This window comes from Helicoverpa zea, chromosome 12, assembly GCF_022581195.2.
Source record: "Helicoverpa zea isolate HzStark_Cry1AcR chromosome 12, ilHelZeax1.1, whole genome shotgun sequence".
NCBI classification, from domain to species: domain Eukaryota; kingdom Metazoa; phylum Arthropoda; class Insecta; order Lepidoptera; family Noctuidae; genus Helicoverpa; species Helicoverpa zea.
Genome location: NC_061463.1, coordinates 6,559,770 through 6,581,931, shown reverse-complemented (window position 1 = coordinate 6,581,931; position 22,162 = coordinate 6,559,770). Strand labels below are relative to the sequence as shown.

The following is a 22,162-nucleotide window of genomic DNA, read 5'->3' as shown; positions in this document are numbered from 1 at the left end:
AAAATGATGTATCGAATATCAAATCTGTGATCAATGACCGCGTTGGCATAGTGCCTAAAACATTTTTGTATCTATCTACGCATAAAACCGTATCAAAGAAGTCGTCTTGGTGTATCAGCCGGAATGGAATTTAAAAAAAGAATACAACACTGTAAGTCATCCTATTGTTGGCGCGAAGCGATGCATCGGCATGGCGGCGGCGTCTGCGCGCCCGCGGCTCATGTTGCGGCTAAAAGCGGACTCGACACCAAAGCGCACGCAGAAATAAACGCAAATAAGCAACACCCAAGACCACGCAGACATAAACCAATGTAGCAAACATCACATTATCTAGTTTCAGAATGCACCGGCTATTACTATACGCGCATCCCAGGTTCGGCACAAGGACGCTACGCAATCTGCGCGCTACGAATGACGAAATATTTACACGAATACTGCCAAAATGACTGAAGTAACTTCTGCAAAACAGCCACGCAGGCATTTCCTGTAACTCGTCCCAACAGTAAACAAGGTGAACCTTTTGTTGCACTTCAGGCGATTGTATGGTTATGATATGACGTCATTGTAAGATTGTACCTGCGTCTTTCGTCAATTGTTATGCATGTATACCGATTTATTTAACACCCTCTGTTATTAGTAAGTTTTATAGTGATTGGTTCGTTGATAATAACATTCCTTTATTTCTATTGTATAATTAAAAAGGAGAGTTATGATTACGACATCAATTGTTCAGATTGACGTGCGTATGAGTAATCCTCTGTGCGAGTTTATTAATGACAATGCCGATGCATACGTAATAGAACGGTTACCTAACATCACTGCTAGTAGTTATGGCTTAATATAATAAATTATGAATATTTAGAAACAAATGCTGTCAGCTGTGATATGTTTACATACAATGTTAATACCAGCACTTAATGTTAATTAGGTAGTACGATATGTAGGAGGTATAGGTATGTGGGTGACTAGCTACAAACGATTAATCTAGATTGCTTGCATTTAATGCAATTCAAATGTTAGGGTTAAAAAAAAACGAAAACCCAAAACTGGAAACGGTCTAGGTTGGCAGTTTTTTGTCCATTGAGAATTTTATTTTTCATAGTTTACATTGCGCCTGAATTTCTTCATTGCTGAAGTATCATCGCTGGCTCACACGTTACATATCAAAACCAATAAGGTAAGAATGCAGAGACAACAACCAATTTACAAATTATTTAAGTAATTATTTTATAATGAGTTTCTGCCTATACACGCTATTATATAAGTCATAATATTTATCTACGACGTTGCATGATTCCTAATTGTATACAAGGCCTATGACGGAACACGACGATTTTAGTCAGTAAGAGTCTGACACTCCCTCACCGCTGCTAACCCACAGCGGGAGGGGTCATTTGATGATTTTACGTCGATAAAAAAAAAAAAAAAAAAAAAAAAAAAAAAAAAAAAAAGGCCGAAACGCACGCATCCGCATTGGCGCTGCAAAATACTGAACATAATAGGCATGGCTTTTTGTCTAGTTTATGTATGAAGCTATTTTTATCTGTATTTCCTGTACTTATTGTCATAGACCTTGAAAAACACCACAAAAACATGGAAATTTCTTTGTGTAAGTTTCTTTACAATACGACCTTTATAGAAACACGGTTCGATAACTATGCTAAAGGTTTGGCCACGTCATCATTTGTATGCTATTAGCAAGGAATGTTAATAATTGGGTAAACCATATAGGCATATAAGCTATCAACCACTTACGGAAACGACAGTTTATATCATTAACGGTGAGATAACTGGTGCAGGTATTACCTAGAACCGCACAAAACCTCATATAATAAGTGCTGGTTCTACACAGAAATAATGAGTTTGAATTACCATGTCAATTAACGATCAGTGCGTCTTAAATTTATGTTTCACTGTTTTGGATTGATGATCGAGCTGCTTATTGATATGCAACATAACTGCATAATTTGCTAACTAATCCACAAGAATTTCAGGAAGTCAAAACTCTTTCAGTTATGGATTCCTGCCTCGTGACATATAGACTTTGACGGTAAATCGAGTAATAAAAATAGATATTACTACTCATTGAGGGTCCAAAGGTCCTCAGGCACGGTGGAGTGATGACTTGCGCAAGACGGCTGGCAGGAGCGATGGATGCGAGAAGCCGAAAATCGATCTCAGTGGCGTGCACTTGGAGAGGCCTATGTCCAGCAGTGGACTGCGATAGGCTGATGATGATGGTCCAAAGCTGACCCTAGTGTGCAGACTTGTAGAGTACAGTGCCTTTTACTGTATCGCATCTGATCTCTCTAACATTCTTCGGTTATAGCTAGGTCGGTTTGCATTGCACTGGTCTAGTAATTAGGGTAATGTTTACCGTTGCGCGGCCAAACGAATGAATCACGAGTTGCGTAGGAGCAACAGGCATCCGCGCGTCCAAATCAGTCGCCTTGTGACACTCGCACGCTGTTTTTAAACTGACCCTATTATAAATAATATCTATATTGTCCTCCGTCAAAAAGTGTGACGCCAGAACTGAAAAAAAATCTTCTAACGTAACGTTGTTTGTCGTGATAAATAGATCAGTAGTTGGTCAGGGTTCGTTTGCGTGAACAAGACATGATTTACAAACATTATCTAGTAGTACGTTAATTTGTTTTGAAGTTAGGAAATTATAGTTTTCATGAACATAGTTTTGAGCTAGGTACAGTTAAATAGGCACCATAGTATACCGTAGCGTTCTATTTGGCATTGTAGATAGTTCTTTAAGAATATGAGCCAAACAACAATGGAAAATCTGCTTCTTGCATCACTATCTGACGTTTTTATAATAAAAATAGCGTTCATTCAGAAAGTATCACACGATTAGCACAAAATTACATCACACTGGTACAACAAACGTAGGTACGTCACCTCGTGATAAGGCATGTGTAACATAATTGTTGTACATTCAATGCAGATGTGTCCAACGCGTACGTCAGGATGTAGTATGTACAGAACGAGGCGCCCTCGTCTCGTGATCACAAGTCACAAGCCGCATGCGACGCTGGGCGGGCCCGCGGGACGTCGCCGGCGCCGCGCCAAGCTGCACCGACGCGGCGGCGTCGTCGGCGAGGCCGCGTCATCCATCCATCACGGAGCTCATCATCTACTATTAATAGCACACGCCAGTGTATACTAGTGTTTCATTCTTCGAATTCCGCTCACAGTAAACAATATCGTCATTCTCGCAAAAACGAACCTAAGATATTCTGATTTCTGATCCTTTTCCTATATTCATTCAACCAGCTTATAAAACAGAAATTCAACGTGAACACTTGATAACCTATTTATCAGAAGGTCGTGTTTGTAAACATGGCACACAATTTTACTCACGCTCAAGCTGTTTTATAGCTAGAGGTCATAAATTTTTAAAACAGTCGGCGTGATACGGAGATGCTTGTTATGAAATAACAAGTTAATGTATGTTATTATAACAATGACAGCAAAACATTAAGACGAAACATCTTAACATAGAGTGAACAGTGAAGAGAATATTGATAGTTTCAATGAAACAGATAAAGAGCTGTCGCCACAAAGTGTGTAGTGGCTTATTATAGTTAAATACGGTATGTGCGTGTGCAGGGTACAATGATTGTAAACAGTAAACACGGGGCATCGCTCGCGGCAAACAGCTCCGAGAATATTCCGCTGGACTCCGCTCTGACACAAACACATCAGGCGCACTACACCGGAAATACCCGGCCGCTTGCACCACATACACAAATACACACCAACACAATACGGTTACATTATTTTGGACAAAACATTTACATACTATAAATTATTGATTTCGTTTATCTCTGTTAGCTAGAAACGTTACGAGATGTCCTGATTTAGAACTCATGGAATCGAACAAATGGGAGGATGATTTGTGATCTTTGTACAGCTTGCTGCCTGCACGCGATGTGTGTGTTACATTGTGCTGGCTAGTTTAAAGTATTCACAATATAGTGGCTATGTATTTACTAATGCAGACTTCATGGTTTAGAAATTCGGCAATCCTCACCTAAGGGATGTGATTAAATGCCGTTTATGGGTCAGTTTATATTTCGACTGCAAGCAAGCAATACCTCCTATCTGACATTTTTGTTACAAAAAACTCGTATCTTTTTTCTTTTACTATTAACTACCCTTAGACTCAAAATAAAAATAAAAAAACTTTATTAATCGATACTATCCGTAAAAAAAGAAAACTTAGATTTTCAGTATCTCATTATACCTTGGAATAAGGATATTATTAAGTTTTATTGTTCCCCTTTAAAATCCACCCGGAGTCAGATAGGAGGTATTGCTTGCTTGCAGTCGATTTGTCAATATTCCCCAGCAATATAACATTCTTGAATGATTAATAATACGAAAAATCGCAAAAAAGTAATACTATTTTTTAATAAGTAGACATGTCACCTTTTAATCTATATCTATACATATAATAAATCTGTAGAAAAGTAATTTTTGTACATTGAAGAAATTGACAAAAAAAATAGCCAGCATGTTAAAGGATAACTAACAGAACCCATTTCCATCATTTTTGTCATTTTTGTCTGTTTGTCTGTTTGTCTGTTTGTCTGTTTATCTGTTTATCTGTTTGTTCGTTCGGGATTCACGTAAAATCTACGAATTCAATGCAGAAAATGCTTATATACAAACATTCTACGTAACTTGGGGTATTACTTAGTTTTTGTTTCATCGAAATCGATTCACTCTATCAAAAGATATGATTAATTTTGTGAATTCAAGATGTAAAATATTACGACACGCAATCTGTTTGTCAAAACTGTACATTTGAATGTTGTACTTATATTAGTTGATCGACCTATTATTAACCTTTACACAGAAAATCACACCTTCATAAGTAACTTCGGAAGAAAAAAAAAATATGAAAATTTTGTTTAGCCAAGGTTAAAGTAGCTCCATCTGTGGTAATCTGTGTTAAATAAAATACATAAAATTTGTCAAAGGAGCGAGGTGGTAAATGACAATAAATTACCATACATTCTTTATAGAGGATTATTATTTCAACAGATGGAGTTGTGTATTTTCCGTAATTCACCATATTTTAACACGTAGTGTAATTTTTCGATAGACATTTCAATAGTGTTTGTCAGTTTGCCGTGCCACATCAAAATCCAATTATAATTATTACCTTGATGAAAGGAAAATTAATAGATCTCAGCCAAATTTAAAACGGTGCCATCTAAATTATTTTTTGATCATTATGTCAAAAATGATGACTTTAGTATAACAATTAATTATCATTTAAAGTTACAGATGGAGTTCATATCAGGATGTTTTCATAAACATAGATTAGCTTATCTTCCTCTAATGTGGTGGCCTTAAAACAAATTACTTTGAGTGAGTAGTATTAAGTAGACCTTAATTATTTTTTCTGATGCAAAATATGTAAACTTAATCCTAGAAGAAAGGAGGATCTGTCTCTCGCAAGCGCTGCTAAGCGTGAGGTAGGTATGTAATGTAGGATTCTGTAGCTTTAAGAACAAGCCCAGATACAAAGTGCAGATAAGAAATGGGAGCTTTCTCGATTTAATACCATACACACGTAAAATGCTTTATGAGTCTGAAAACGTACAAATTGCGCGTCGCATACCAGAGACATGCTTACTTTCAACTTCTGATCGCAAACACACTGGTCACGATTACGAACAGTCTCAGTAAGACCCGAGCCAAGTCAAAAAAAACACCTTTTATATAAAACTACGTTTGATGTCATTCAATCACAAAGACAGAATTGTTTTCTGTTGCAAATCCTATCCACCTGTATCCTATCCTAATCCAGCATGCATTGCAGGTGTGCATTACACAAAAACCAATGGTATCCTATTCGAGAAGTCAAAAGAGTCGACCTGCCAACGTCAGCTTCTGCGCTAAGCAAGTGTTCTTAATAGTACCATCAGAATTACATTCATCGTTGAATGAGGTGAATAAATTTTCAGAAACCACAATAACAGTAGGAGCCAAAGCGTATTATCGCTTCATAGAGCTCTGATTGGCCCCAGGTGACCAAGTTAGGTCTGATTTGTTCGTTCATCAGATCTTTGAAAGTGTTTCGGTGGATACTTACTGTCGTCCTGTGTGACACAAAATATGGTATATAAACGTCCTCCGCAAGAGCGAAATTTTCCCGGTGTGCGGTAGTGACGCACAGTATACAACACTTATGTTTCTTTCGATTTGCTGGCTCCACCAAGAAATGACAAATTGCAAGCGTACATTTTGAAAATCTTGGCAAAGCTGCAGGTTTCAAGTACGAACACATGAAGTGGACTCTCACAGATACGTACATTTTGCCTATTCGTGAACTAATGCAAACATTTCGGTGGAGTCCCGGCTTAGGCCTCCCCCACATTAGGCGTGCGCGATCCTCGGGCGTGTGAGTAGCGCGGGCGCCGCGCGTGCGTCGCGTTTTGCTGCCCTGCGGCATTTACCTACAGCGCGCTCGCGGCGCGCACGCGCCGCTCTCCTTGACGTTTAACTGCTAAGGCGTTTAGCGGGCGGCGGGGATAGCGGGCGAAGGGGTAAGAACGCAACTCAAGCGCCGCGTGCTCGCCACGAGCGCGTCGCTTGCACTCTTCACACATGCCGCAGGGCAGCAAAACGCGACGTTCATGCAGCGTGCTCGCGACGCCCGCGCTACTCACACGCAGGAGGATCGCGCACGCGTAATGTGGGGTCAGCCTTACCATAGTGAGTAAGTGCACAGAAAATCCCCGTCATACAAGTGTTTCTCCCCAGTAGTGAAACTATCCTACCCTATGCGCCTGCTGATGATGATGACTCATTTTATCATCCATCCAGCTATTCCTCAACTATGTTGGTGTTGCCTTCCAGTCACTGAATCTGTTTGATTGAGTACCAATATTTTGCTTGGAGCGACTACCTATCTACCTATCTTCAATCCAGTCTCACTACACAAGACGATATCCATGGTGAAACTGACAGACTTTCTGGCTTCTGATTAGTCGCAGCAGCTGCAGAAAATGTACAAATGACAGCTTTTTCAGACTCAAAGCATATAGACATAGATTATAACTGTTTCCTGTGAAAATTACTTACGCACCATACGTAATAATTTTCCAAATTGGCTGACTAGATCCAGAGATATTCACAACGTCACAAACTTTACTTCTTTTGTTTAGATAAATGGTCACATCCACAACTCAACCTTGATCAATGAATCTATGCGACTGCTAAGTGCTAATCCTAATTATACTGTCACGTGAAAGAATGCACCCACGGGATATGTAGTATTTTGACTATTCTATATTGCCTACGCAGACGAAGTTGCGGGCAACAGCTAGTGTTTATATAAACAAAGGGAAGATGGCACCCAACAAAAAATAAACACACACCTAGAGCCACACGCCAGATTTGTGAGTTCATTTCCGTAATCGAAAGTGGGTATCTTATTTCAAGCACATAAACAAAAACAACGAAATGAGTTGATCGTTTCGGAGCCAGACATAAGGAAAACATCTCATGAACTGAGTAAATAATAATCGATAAAGCTTATCTTTAAGCTAAGCTTAGATCATCGAACTAACAATAATTAAATATTTTTATCCCTAAATGGAGATGGCTTTCGCTTCAATCAACGTACGGAAAATCAAACAAATAAAACTAACCTCCTACAAAGGTTAAAAACATTAAACCGAATTGAGGCATTTATGCCCTTAAATGAATTTGTCTTGCAAATCAATCATTGTTATTCCGATTTCCAAATTCGGCTATTAAAATAAAATTATCAGATAATTTGACCACGGCCTAAGTAGGATAGGCACGGATGGTGAAAGATTATTACAAAGACTTCTTAATGATATTAAGAATGTGAAGTGCGAAATAACCAGGTTTACACCTTTGAGGGCAAGGTCCGGGGGTCCAAGCAAGAGTCCAAGTGTATTGTTTTCACATGAGCACGTTAATATCCATGTTATTAAGCGTGTTTTTGCGATGGGTGTCAGTAACCGGCGATGCGACGGTCAGTCACCGGAATGGCATGGTGAGTTGTTCCAAGGTCTGCGCAAATATGCGTGTAGGTACGTTCCACTAAGAACGTGTTCCGATTCAACTTATGAACTAATATTTTTATGACCAACATGAGTAGTTGGGTCTATTTCCAATATATTTCCACACTGGGGTTTTTCCTAACAACCAAAATTCAAAAGTTGCCATATAATGTGTAATGAATCCAGCACAACCCACTAATATACAGCACAGTAAAGTATAGTGACTCTGATAAAGTAAATAAAAAAAAAAAAACAGGAACACAAACCAAGCTAACCGCAATGGAATTCCGGCTCTACACTTTCAAATTATAAGGAAAACATGTAGTACAAATTTCGATCATAGGTATATAAATATAAACTGATATCTTTCATTATTTCAACAGCATGAATCTAAGAGAAAATTAATTAAGTAATACGAGATTAAAAGGAGGAAATGATGCTTTATTACGTACACCGGAAAATTGTATCACAAGTTCGCAAAGTGTTGTTTCTATGTACTAGTTTCACTTGTGAAACTAGTGAGGTGTGCTCAAATCAAATTAGCATAATTTCATCATGATTTTTTAATTTATTTCATAGGATGTGCGTCAAAAATTTACTTTCTATAATTTGATATTTGTCAAGAACCTACACATAAAATAATGAAATGTCACTTAAACTAGCTGAAAATGACGACAACGTAGATGAAACCTAGCGTGCCATTTTTATCAACTACGCAAAGTTTTCCGCCCACAGACTCGCATTTTAGCCGTAATTGATAAACAATTGTCATGTGAAAAAGAGTACGTAACACGTACGTACACGTAGTTCTTACGTATACGTTTAAATTTATCACCGGTTGAAATTACGAAGGGAAACGTCTCGTGAGAAAACCCACGCGATAGTAACTAAATCTGGCGGTGTATATAATAGTGGCCCGAGAACGGAGAACATTGCGCCACTTATCATGGTGGGCAGCTCAGGGCTCCACGTGGGTACTCCATTCATTAGTCAGGCTCAGTACCCACGATGGTGACGTTCACAATGAGATAATATGCAAGTTTCATGTTGTATTGTGAGATTGTGACCAATAAAGTAAATGGGTAGGTATTGTACCTTTTAACTTGAACTGGGTGTTCTGCAGTATGACAGAGATTAAACAAATTCGACATCATAGCGCATCTTAAACCCAGTTGGCATTACTTAGTTGGCGACAGTAGATATTAGGGGTTACTTTAAGCCCACTGGAAAGACTTAAACAAGCTGTGACTAACTGATGCCAGTTAGGGAAATGTAGACAAGGAAATGGGAGACATAATTGCATTTGCAGAACAAAATAGACATGTTATGGGCAAACGGAATATGTGTATCTGAGTACATTATTTACGTGGCATTGATGTTTAGAACCAATGCGGTCTATGTCTATTCCCTTCATTATTATGACGAAAGTGCACCATTTAACTGAGTACTTAAAAACTTTGAGAAATAGTGCCATTAGCCGTATAGAAAAAGTTGGTCGTATCACGTATGGTCGTAGAACTGGTAGATATCAATAAATTATATTTTGATTGACGATAAACAACGCGAGCGTGAGGCCACAAAACTCGAACAGTGAGGCCCGCTTGTACAAATACGGCGCGGCCGGGTGAAAGACATCCGTAATCTAACTAATATTAATAGTCTACGTATTGACGTCGCCTTTATACAGTCTATGCCTATCACAATACAGTAATTTACGCACCAAAACTCACAAAAAACTGCCTACGTCTACTACAAAAATATTTTTTTAGGTAGGTAACTACCTAATCGAAATAATTAGGTCTTTTATGATATGGTCTTTAATTATTGATTATACCAAGTAGGTACATAATTGCGTTAAAAAATACCAATGAAAAAAAAATGGCAGAAATACATTATATTCTGTACCTATCTAGCATCTAGCAAGTTTAATGATATGCAATTATGATGGAATTCCAATGAAATAGAGAAAAACTATGATTTATGTAAAATTGTACGTAGTGTTGTGAAGTTATCGCAGTTAGTTATCTTGTTATTACAGGGTTCTGTATTAATGACAGTTTATTTCCACGTGCGGGGTGGCGCGCGGCGCGGCGCGGCGCCCGGCGGCGGCGCCTCTTGCTGAAAGACGTAAATAGGTTCAACGACCCCGACCTTGGCGGCGCCGACGCAAACCGTATTGTCTTCGCTACACATATTAAAATAATAATTACATAACACAAAATACGATAACATATTAAATTTAGCACGCAACTTCGAAGTGTGAGGTACTTTCTGCGTGCCTATCTTGCCGTATATTTTATCTTATCTGAAATATTTTACCTATTTGTCCCATAAACAACAGAACGTGATCGGGATTATATTTAATCATGCAGCGAGCAATTTTCTGTCCGTGTGGAAATGAATGTAATTATATTGCGTTTCATCACAGCGCCATGTGACATGGTATAACAATAACACGGCGTTAATACTTTACCTGTCTGCAGGTTTTTAGGTCGACTATGATGTGTCAAAGGTTGGGCCGTGAGTCGATCAGAGACAATAGGACGTGGGAACTGTGCGATGCCTACGCGGTTCCCACGCGTGATGGAGCGCCCGCGCCGGACCGCTCGCAGCCGCAGCCCCGGAAGCGGCGCACGCTATTATGTATTACCACAACACTTTCATACTTAGCTGAGTTTTATTTCAATTCAAACAAAATTTATTCAAATGTTACAATTCACAATACAGACGTAGTAGTTGTTAGCGTCACGATCACGGCACTGATCAGTGATCGTTTATCAAAACCAGTTCAGTTCAATTAATTTAGTCAAATTCGGAGCCAATTTTTGAATTATAAAAAACCAGCCTCTCCTAAAATTGAAATGCTATTTTGGTGAGCGTATTGTTATTATTTGGAAACATATAAATTCTTCATACTGATATACATATGTATTAAGCTTCAGCCAGTTTATAGTACATTATCTCGATTTCATAAACAATGGACGCAAATGATGCAAGAACTAAGCATGAGCCATATTAATAACAAGAGAAATGCAGTGCAATACAGCTAATTATACCAGTATCAATAACGGAGGCTTTGGGCGATTTTACCCACAAAATGACGGCTTTTTCTAATGTTATAGAGCTGATAAAACCAACGATATCGTTTTACATAATTAACCTGACTACCCCTAAAATATGGGATACCTTTTGTGGATAAAATATGAAATTGCAAATAGAAAAATGTGGATGGTTTTTGCATAGTTATAAACTGCGTCTAATAGATGTGTTTAGGCTATTTTCAGTTAATTCGTGAATTTAATCTTTACGACCTACAGCGTGACCTTTGAAATATTTTACTCTATTTCAGTTTCACCTCAAGCATTTACTGAGCATTAATTAAATTTGGTGCAGAAAGAAACGCCTCCTAGGCGTCAAGCATAAACGAAATCGATTCATCATGTTCACGTCTTCATACATTTACAAATGTTCACACCAAATTTTTTATGTAGCAGTGTCGCATTCACATTTATGTGAGTACGCGAACAAACAAGGTCGTATAGGTCGTCATAACGCTTCTTTATTTCAGCAATAAACATACAAAAGACAGTATTCTCACGTCCATGTCCTTCACTAGAAGTACAGAAACACGTCGCGTGACCCACCCATGGCAATGTGACTGCTTAATGACACGAGCGCTACCTACACTTTAGCTGTTTACACAAACAGAACACAGATAACGACAAATGAACAACAATTGTACAATAACATGTTATTCTGAGACGGAAACACGAAATAATTGTACAGAATGATCATTACTGATTTCATGATGATGATGATGTTGTTTTTCAATAGTTTAAGCTTCAGCACAATGGCACCAGCCCGTTTGTTTGTTAACATCCTAGCATTAGCAGCTAAACGAACAAACATCATTGTATTCATTAATGATCTACTTCATTTGTGGAGAAGAGTTAAGCTAAAAATACAATAATAAATTCACCGTCTTGAATATGAACTATGCATGTTACTTATTTTCATCTCAAAGTCATGCGGTCGTGGTCGGTCATCGCAATGTAAAATTCGTTTTAAAACTATGTGTAGAATATGCATAAAAGAAAAATTCTGCATGAATATTAAAAATCTATTAACAGACTAATCATAATGCAATGCTTTAATTTTCGGTGTAATTTATAAATGTACATCATCTATGTATTGTAATAATGACGACAATTAATGATAAGATTATCAGTTATTATGAATAGAATAAAATAAATAATTATGATGTCTTAACTAATTTGTTCAAGAATGCGTAATTAAAGATTGAATATTAATAGTTCTGATGACATTTAACTTTGGCCGGTCAGTTTCACCTTGGGTCTTCACGCAGACACCTTCATATCTTAGCCGCTTAAGTCATTGAGTTATGTATGAACTCAAGCAGTATTCTGGACGAGATATTCGTCGGAAAATTCGTATTTTCCGTCTCGTGTTTTACCATTACCGCCCTACTATTTCACTATATAATTTCCCCAGTTTTGAGTATAGTTGGTAAAAAAATATCATTAGTAAATAGATGACGTATTTATTTCAACAAAAGATTATCTATAGTCTTCTGGCATAAAATGATCATAACATAAACATATTTACGCCAATAAATAAACACTAAAGCAGTAGTTAAGTGCAACAATATTAATATAATAAACACGTAATTATGCGGAGGGGACTTACATAATCCGTGTGATATGAACCCTTCACCCCCGTTATCGTGGTCTCGTGGCCGGCCCGTGCAAGTCCCTGGGGTCACTAGCATTAGCTATAAAGTAAAACCTTGTATTCGAGGTACGTAGCTAGGTACATGAAATTCGTCTACCCTTAGCGTTCGAGTACTACGATATTAAAAGGGTCACGGCCTGTCTAGACAATACTATTGATGTATATAAACTAAAACTCTTGTCTAGACGTCTGTATAATTTAACATTTCGGGCGAGAATCATTGTAACGTTATTGTAGTATCTGAGACACGTTATGTTTTTTTAGTCTAACTGAAACTGTATTGTTCGGTTTACTCAGCTATAAAGATAATTATGCACGGAGATAAACATGTGAATGCCATTTTCCACACGTTTTTCGAACCCCTACGTGTTGTTATTATAAACTTTCACGTAAATTAATTAATGCCGTTGTTGATGTTATTATAAACTTAGATGGCGTTATCGCGATACTAGCTTTTGCATCTGCATCGCCAGTCTTATTCTTGTAGGTATTAATTATAAATTCCTGGAAGTCTTTACAGTCCTGAAACATTTTTTAAGTATACAAAACTTAGCCTCATTGCTGCACGTTTTTTGAGTTATTCAGCTTAGTTAAGGGAAACAATGAAATGTAATCTAAGTATATTGTATTTTTATTATCGCCAAGTTACAAATTATTCAAGTAAAGAAGTTCTTCAAACTGATAAAATACTTTGAATATAAAGAAACAGCCAAATAGAACACTGAACAGCGCACAGAATGTAAAAAGTAAGCACACAAAACATAGCTTTCTTCCTGTTTTCGAGTGGTTTCGGCACAATACACCATATGTTAGCTTGGGTATACGATATTTACGTATGTTATGAAAAAGGATAAATCCCATATTTAGTGTTAGAGCCATAAAATAGAACCCATTCAAGGAAAAAACAAAGCTAATGACTGTGAAAAACCCCATAGAATGTAATACAATGTAAACAAAATAATTATTAATCATTATTGTTATTCTACCGATCCCATACAAAAGATAAACAAAATTAACCAAAATAATTGTACAGATTCAGTTTGTTCGTACCCAACTTTGTAAAGTGCAGGAGGTTCTCAATTCATCTATGTTTGTTTTGTAATTATAATCAAAAATATTAAAGAATGAGATAAGATACCCATAATTACACATTCTAAATATTGAGAATGCTTTAAATCAGATACTAGCTTTTTCTCGCTGTTTCACTCGTGTCCCGGGGAGCGCGAGGCATCCCGGTAATGATTTTTTTTTTCAAATAGGTTCGGGAGCTTTGGAGCCTGTAGTGTACCAATCAATCAAAAATCTGATTTATAATATTAGTTAAATAGGAAAAAAACTGATTTCTTTGTCTTACTATATGAAACTAACAGCAGTTCTCCATTTTCCATTTTCACCATTAAAAAGAACTCTCAAGTAATAAAATGGGATATAGCTGATTTTTTTTTCCATTACATGATTTTTGTTCAAAACAAATACTTGCCGCAATGGTTTCTGTGCATTGGTAAAATGTATGCCCGCTGCAAAAACTTGTAGACGAGAACAAAAGATTAACAAGAAGTCTTAGCGGATATGATTTGGCAGTACAGTTAAAACCGTACGAACGTAGTACTCGAACATACTACGAACGTGAAGGCACGCGAAAGACCCATTGTTTATGACAGATAACCGAATGCGATTGTCGATTGAGATTAGCGGCGACTAAACATCCTGTTTTACAATTAAGAATACTACAATAAGTATCTATAGACGAATTTGCAACAACTATTTTTAAAATCTTGTAGACAATGCTTCGAACTACAATGAGCGAACAATCAAAGCACCGGATAAAGATAAACAGTTATTGGTGAAAGACAATGTACTAGTTTTCTAATTATACCGTTAAATGAGCAGATGATTGTTTTGTGTATCCGTACCTAAATTAATATTAATTAATCTTTAAAATAATGAAGCGTAGACCGAAATAAATATGAACAAAATATGCATATGTATAAACAAAAGCATAATTAAGTTCCCTAATTACATTTAATAAGCATGCATTTTATTTTGAAAACATTAAATATTTATAATAGGTATCTGTTTTAACTTACCGAGCTGTTCCGTATTATGTTGAGCACAAGCAAAGATTTCATAGACATTTTCGTCAAATGAAAATTGTTCCATTTATTTTCACACACTGACGAAATGTTATTGAATAAACACAAAAAAACTATGGTTCAAATGCGTTCTGACCAACCTGCGGAACCGCGGCGGAGTTTGTTTACAAACTGAAACGGGGACACGGCACCTTTTCTTGCGAAATACTTTATAAACTAGTGACTAAGTAAAGTTGGCAAAACAACTTGCGTCACTCTTGAGCCCGATTCACGCGCCCTACACTTTTGTGGAATCCGTACCGAGTATGCTGCGTGAATGGAAATCATTTTCCCACTAAGCCGTATGTGTATTTATTTGTCATAATTTATTAGAATATGCACATGACGCACACACATACTTTTAAACATATGTGTTATGTTGAGAAGTCTGCTTTTGTTGTTCTGCTATACGCTGGGATTCTTTCATTAGAATTCAAAAGACTGATTAATTTAAACGAACCAAATAATACAAAACTTTGTTTTCATTCATTCGTCCTAAGTCGTAAAAATGTTGCAACTAAGACGTTTTTTTATTGACTTTAAAATACACTCCTAGCGTAAAGGTCAGATTTAAAACATGACTGTTATAAAAAGCCTGAACTTATCAATAAAATGACTTTACATCTTATTAAAAATAGTCCAATGATTTCATAAAACTTTATTTATTTGCTGTTTCACTACAGCTAGGCAGCCGTATAATAATTTCAACCCTAACGGATTTTAAGTTGGACCACGGAACTCTAAAAATATATTCAATTTACCCGGTGAGTTCTGTGAAAAGTAAACTTTTTTGATATTTTTCAGAGACATTAATTAAAAATAATACTTGAGACGGGCTTGTGACGCTCACGGCTATGTCGGAAAAATTCGTACGAAACATGACGATGCACGCAAGGAAATGCGCTCCATCTTCGTTATTGTTAGTACCTATACATAAGGTGGAAATGAAAATATATTTTGCTAATCTGAAACACGGCGTTACTTTTTTTTTCAAATTCAGTTTGTTTTATTTGTCACGTTTTCCCTGTAAAACGGGTGAAAACTTAAGAAGGGCACGGGAAGTAGTTCCATAAGAACACAGGTAAAACAATGGGAATAGCTAGTTTAATAATACATATATGATTGAGGTAAGCGGCAGAGTCTAACATAAACAGGTAAACCAGTTGTGTTTTTTTATTAGTAACTGTTGTTTTTATTTATTTTTCATAAGGTAGGTATGTTGTTCATTTGACTGAAAAATAATGGTCTGAGTAATCTGAGAACAAAGTCTTTTAAAGTAAGAAGGTTATTCTGGTTTATACTGAACGTTAAGAAACATGAACTGAGCAACCTATAAGAACTTACTCATCACATAACATCAATAGCAACTTTAATTCTTAGTAAAGTGCTTATTTCCGATAAAGCAAAGTTACTAAGCTAAAATATGCATTATTATTTAATTCTGAAATCTATGTATTTTATATCAGCGTTTCTTTAGGGCTTGGTAATTATATTGGTGAATTCGTCGATCTAGATTTTATTTATCTCTTTGTATCTTCAAGTATATTTCAATACTTATATACAACGAGATATCAAACTTCCATGCTTACAAGTTTCAGGCGGAAAGCTTGACCCATGTTTCGGATGGTACCTAAACTATACTTCGGCCGTTCAGAGAATGCGTTCCTGACACCTATCAGTTAGTCACGACTAGTGATGGGCACAACATAACACTGAGTTCGTTACCGTTCCTTCAAAATGAACCGCCGCATTATTTTAAGATTATTTTCGTTTTAAATTGGCGGAATCATTTGTTTTATATTTTAGTTATTTAAGTGGAAACCAAAAAAAGGTAATATTCATATAATAAAATTGTTTTATTTATTCTTTGTTACAAGTACATTGAATTGAATGTGCGAACAGAATATTAATCAGACTCCGATTTGCTTGAGGAGGTGGTGTCTTCATCATCATCTTCGCCTACATGTATAATTATATTATTATCAATAACAGAATCAATCCTGATATCTCGGTCTAACAAAAGCCGGGTAATCAAATAAAAACAGATCGAAAACACTTGAAAAACGTGGTCTATGCGCACGAAACGACAACGGACGACTGTTTTAGCGTCACAAAATGGCGGCCCATAACGCCATTTGGGGTTACCATTTTTAATCTAAGTATAAAAATGCGGTTTGGTCATAGTTTTATTTTTATATTTCATAAACGTTATAATTAAGTCTTATAGTCCATTATTTTCCAATTCTTAAAAAGAAAATCAAAACGTATTATTTTATATTATAACTGTATAAGAACAGATTACGATACTTGCCTGTTATTTTTAGCACAGCACTACAAAATATAAACCGCTGACATAACCTTGTAATAGCGCAGTATAGATTTAGAAAAATATTGTTTACCAAGTTATTTGACACTCAGTTTGGCACAAAATTATAACATTCATTGATTATTGATATAATAATGTTGTTTTAATGCTCCTCAATTGTTAAAACGGTAAACAACCAGCAAAAATATTTTTATCGTAACTGCAACGCCATTGCAAAGTTACGTCGTCAGTTCAATCGCGACGTGTCAGGAACGCATTCTCTGAATGGCCGAACTATAATGCGATAAACCCGCACAACATGAAAACATTTGAATTAGGTTTTTACAGTTTTTAAAATAACAAGTCTGTAGTTATAAATAAACTCGATAAGTACACAATGTAGTTATACATTAAATAGTGTGCAGTGCGTTATAATGATGACGCATGACGTTGCGGGGAAATCCTGCAACCACAACAACAGAAGTGTTATTTTTTGTTTATTTTGTATGGATGTTTTTTTTTGTTCTTTTGTAACTGTTATCTGCGTTGATAAGAATCGCTGAAGTGTAACAACGCAATAATAGCATTTCTATCTCTACTTGGATCATACTGTGCATTTATACAGTTGATTGACATTTTACTTAAGACGCCACCGTGATTTTGATAGCCGTTTGCCATGCCAAATTATAGGACTACCCGCTTACCAATGGATCTGAAATTTTGATATAGGTAAATTGATATCTTTATCTAGATTCTGCCAGAACGAAAACACGATACTGATAATTTTACTCGATCATAATTAATTCCGAAAACACGTCTAAAAAAGTACTATTTTTGAAATTACAAGGAAGTTACACTATCTTTATGTTTCAAAATTACTCTAATATATTCTTAACATCAATATTAACGTTCTGTCAAAGTCATTTTTCCATAACTATTACCAAACATTTTTAATTAAAGTTTTAAGATATTGGATTTTTTGAGCGGCAGCGATCATGATAGACGCTACGCAATTCTGAACCTTATGTCCGTGCTCTAGCGATTGATACACAATGTGTACGGAGACGAGCCAGTCCGGCGATAGCCCTCGTCGAGGTCGGACCTGTGCATGTTGTCGCTCCGGCCGTAGGTATAATAATTTGTGACGATAACTCAGATTTGCGCGCGGCCCTATGTGTGCGTCGGCTTGTAAATATACAACTTTCGCTCGTGTGACAGTGACGTCGTCCGAGCATGACGTGTTCTTATCGCTTTTTGTTATGGGTACAGTCGTTTACAAAAATGTCTAGTTGTTCACGAAGAAAATGTTTAAGGAGTCAGGTAGCGTTTCAAAAAATGAAACAACATCCAAAGCTTTTTATTATTACAGTTTTCTTATCCATCCAGTTTTCTTATCCATCTTACAGTTTTTCATTATTTTCTCATAAGTTTTTTCAAATTGACATTGACAGTATCTAAGAAATAAATGAGGTGAAATATCTAAGATGAATTAAATACTCCTTACATATTTTCTAGCTCGGGGTACGAGGACAATAAATAAAAGTGTGGACTTGATTTTTCAAGTAGCGATTCAGAATCATTATAAATAAATAAATATTTTTATTGGGTATTAAACAAATCAAAAACTAACTTAATAATTTCAATAGATATTTACACAGATAAATAAACATTAAATTACGTAATAACTGTTTTTCCTTTAACAGCCGTAACCCCTAAATAACTGTATTTGTACCCGACTGTACCTCTTGTCACGCACACAAAGTCACTGTATAATTATGTACAAGGGTTACCCACACATAACGGCGCGCAAGACTGAGTTGAACTTACTATGAACAAAAAATCTATGGAGACCGTGTTATACTATAAATTCTTTTTTTTTACATTATATTATTATTTATATTTCAGTTTTAATAAATATGTTTAAAAATGAATTACTTAGCTTCATTACTTCTTTGATACCTTACAGCTTCACTACATACATTTATAGCATACATAACACACAAGATCTGCGACGCTTTTATTCCTTAACCACTTAATTTTTACTAGCTGTTTAACGCGATTTTAGCCGCATTCCCGGGGAACTTCTTCCTGTGCCCGGATAAAATATGGCCTACATTCACTGGGGATAGTGTAAATCTCTAATTGTGAAAGCAAATCAAATCAGTTAAACAGTTTCAGAGCTTATACAATCCACAGAAACGAACAATCAAATCTTCCCTCTTTATAACATTAGTATAAATTATTTAACACTGGTCAAACGCTTTCATTTGATACCCATATTGAGAGAGCTATAAAAAAACAATGCAATTCAGCATTTTCTGGCGGTGGCTATCTTGGACTTTAAATAATATTATACATGATTCTACATACTAATCAAGCCCTTTCATTTTATATCCATACTGAAGGAATTGTAAAAAAAATATGTTATTCGCCATTTTGTGGCGGCGGCCATCTTGGGCCGATATTCACCAAATAAAGCTAGGAACACTCCCGATTAATTTCATTTCAAACAAAAAAACCTAAATACATATCGATTCATCCGTTCTGGATATACAAACACACATACACGACACACCACACATACATACACACAACCATACGCGTCCAAATTATCATATTACTCTTCATAAAAAGTTTTCATTACAAATAATTTTTGTAAGTACAACAAAAAAAAAATCCGATCAAAAAATAAAAAACTTAGGTAAGTTGCGGCTCCCTATCTTCCCTGTTCGGTTCTCCTGACCCCGCGCTGACCTCGGCGTCTGCGATTGGCGCGAAATTCAAATTTTACACATTGAGTGAAGAGTATAGCTTGCGCGACGCGATAGACGCGGAAGTGTAGTGGGCGGAGCTATCTAAAATCAAAAAATCCGCGGTGCGGTCTTAAATTCGACTTAGGAAGTGAATTCAAGTTGCGTTCACCCCATTCCACATCGTTTACTTTTAATGTGTGTAAGAAATAACATTTTGTTTATTTACATCCTATATCCTGTAATCGTCGACTATAATAAAAATATTTCTTTATAAAAGAACAATAATGATGAATTTAGTACAAAAAGCACCGTTATTTGTTAGGAAATCCCAAAGTGAAGGAAATTAATATTTGCCCTTGGACTAGTTTGGTTGGCGATATCACATACAACAACATAACGAGGGAGTAACTATGCATACTTAGGCCGAGATGTTTTTGTTTATTAGGTATTATAAATATGGAGACTTCGATGTAATTTAATATTTAATGTGAAAGATATTACACACAGTAATACAGAAAAATAACTACTGCAATACCCTTTAAGTTACGGCTCGAGTTTATCAAAGAAAATCCTTCATCGAGTTCTTAAAAAAAACTTATTACCCGTGATAATTTTTTAAGTCAAGACTGACATAATTTCGTTTATTTATAACAATATCAGTACATAGTATTTAGTACTTGATCCCACGAGTAAAATACTTGATTAAGGTTTGGGCACGCTAAGTGCCACAACGTACTCGAATGAAATCTAGCATAAATATTGCGATATGTTGATAAAAATGCACTCTGAAATAACAGATAGCGAACCCACGTCGAAGATACGAAGACGAGATAGTGGGTACTCATAATACATAACAACACTTACTGAGTTTGACTCACCGACCTATGTCAATGCCCATACCATTTCCTTTGCAAAATATTAAAAGCAACTGCATCTGGCTAATTAAAATTATTCTTGATTCCGTTTTCCTCTATACGTAATCGTAATTAACTTTCTTCGAAAGCTAAAAATAGCCAGCAACACAAACAGCAGTAGAACAGCTAGAAGGTTGTACTATTTTGTATTACCTAGAAAATATAGCCGTAAATACGGCGCGGCATGACGGCTTGCGTCGTGACCCAGAGACGGACGACCTTATGCGCAGCAACCTTCGGTATTAACGGAACTCGGCAAGTACAGTACCTACAGCTGTGGACTTATGTAACGTTGGCGTGTACGCTCCCCCTCCAGCTCGCCTTCTCCTGGCGCCTACCTGCCGCCTCCCAACCCTCGTGGAACACACCCACGCCCCGCAGCTGCACTGCACCACGACCTTTAGCCTTTCCGCTGCAGCTTGACCCATATAGAACTGATGCAATATTATGTCATATGGGTGAAATACTACGCTATGTGGGTTTCAGTAGCTCACAAAATCAATACTGAGTTCCAGTTATGTGCTATTTAAAAGTACCTAATTCATGTTTGTAAACGTCCATTTTCAGAATTGCCTGTCCTTTTGTGTTCTGGCATTTAAACTAAATTATAGCCTACGCTTATGTACGGACCAAACGCCTACTTTAGATATCTATCAGAATCTATCCCTCATTCTCTAGAACATTGTCAAGTTTTTCATCTTATGACTTGATATAACGTCATAGTAGGAGTAGAGTAGTGGGTGTTAAAGTTCAGCTCTGCCTACGCCTTCGGGGTAGTGCAGGCGGAACGGCATATTGTAATATTTAATGATAGTGCAGTATACAAAGGTTTCCTTTTTATTACGCATAATGTCATACATAATGACAAACTGCTAATTTTAGTACAAGGTGGACAGTGTACAATACGGGCAAGTAGGTACGCAGTTGCCGAACATCAATAAAGTTATAAATAGTACTACTGAAAATGTAGCAGGTAACATCGGGAACATGATTACAACTACGTTGCTCAATGTATTTTGATTCTCATTGTGTTTTATTGTTGTGCAAACACACGGTCATTCTGTACCCTTGCCGGGCTGTTTAGTGTATTACTGACGTCACCGTTGAAATAGCCTTAGAAGCAATCATAAAGGTTATACAAGCGTTCAAAGTGCGCAATTTCCAGCGTCACGCGTCCCGCGCCGTGCACCGTGAGCAGAGAGTGTCAAGTGGGCGGATGTACCTTTCAGTTTCAGGTTCTAAT

The 22,162-nt window shown here is 36.6% G+C and overlaps 1 protein-coding gene across 3 annotated transcripts in view; it reads right to left on the bottom strand.

Moving 5' to 3' along the window:
* LOC124635413 (3-phosphoinositide-dependent protein kinase 1) overlaps positions 1-22,162 on the bottom strand; it is a 70,528-nt gene that overhangs the window by 21,185 nt on the left and 27,181 nt on the right. Inside the window, exon 1 of one of the 3 annotated variants that reach the window (XM_047171296.1) lies at positions 14,903-15,138. The exons of the other annotated variants lie outside the window; for them this stretch is intronic. Within the exon in view, the coding sequence (XP_047027252.1) occupies positions 14,903-14,950 (48 nt within the window). The 5' untranslated portion in view covers positions 14,951-15,138. Of the gene's footprint in view, positions 1-14,902; positions 15,139-22,162 lie in introns of those variants that run through there. 3 annotated transcript variants of the gene reach the window in all.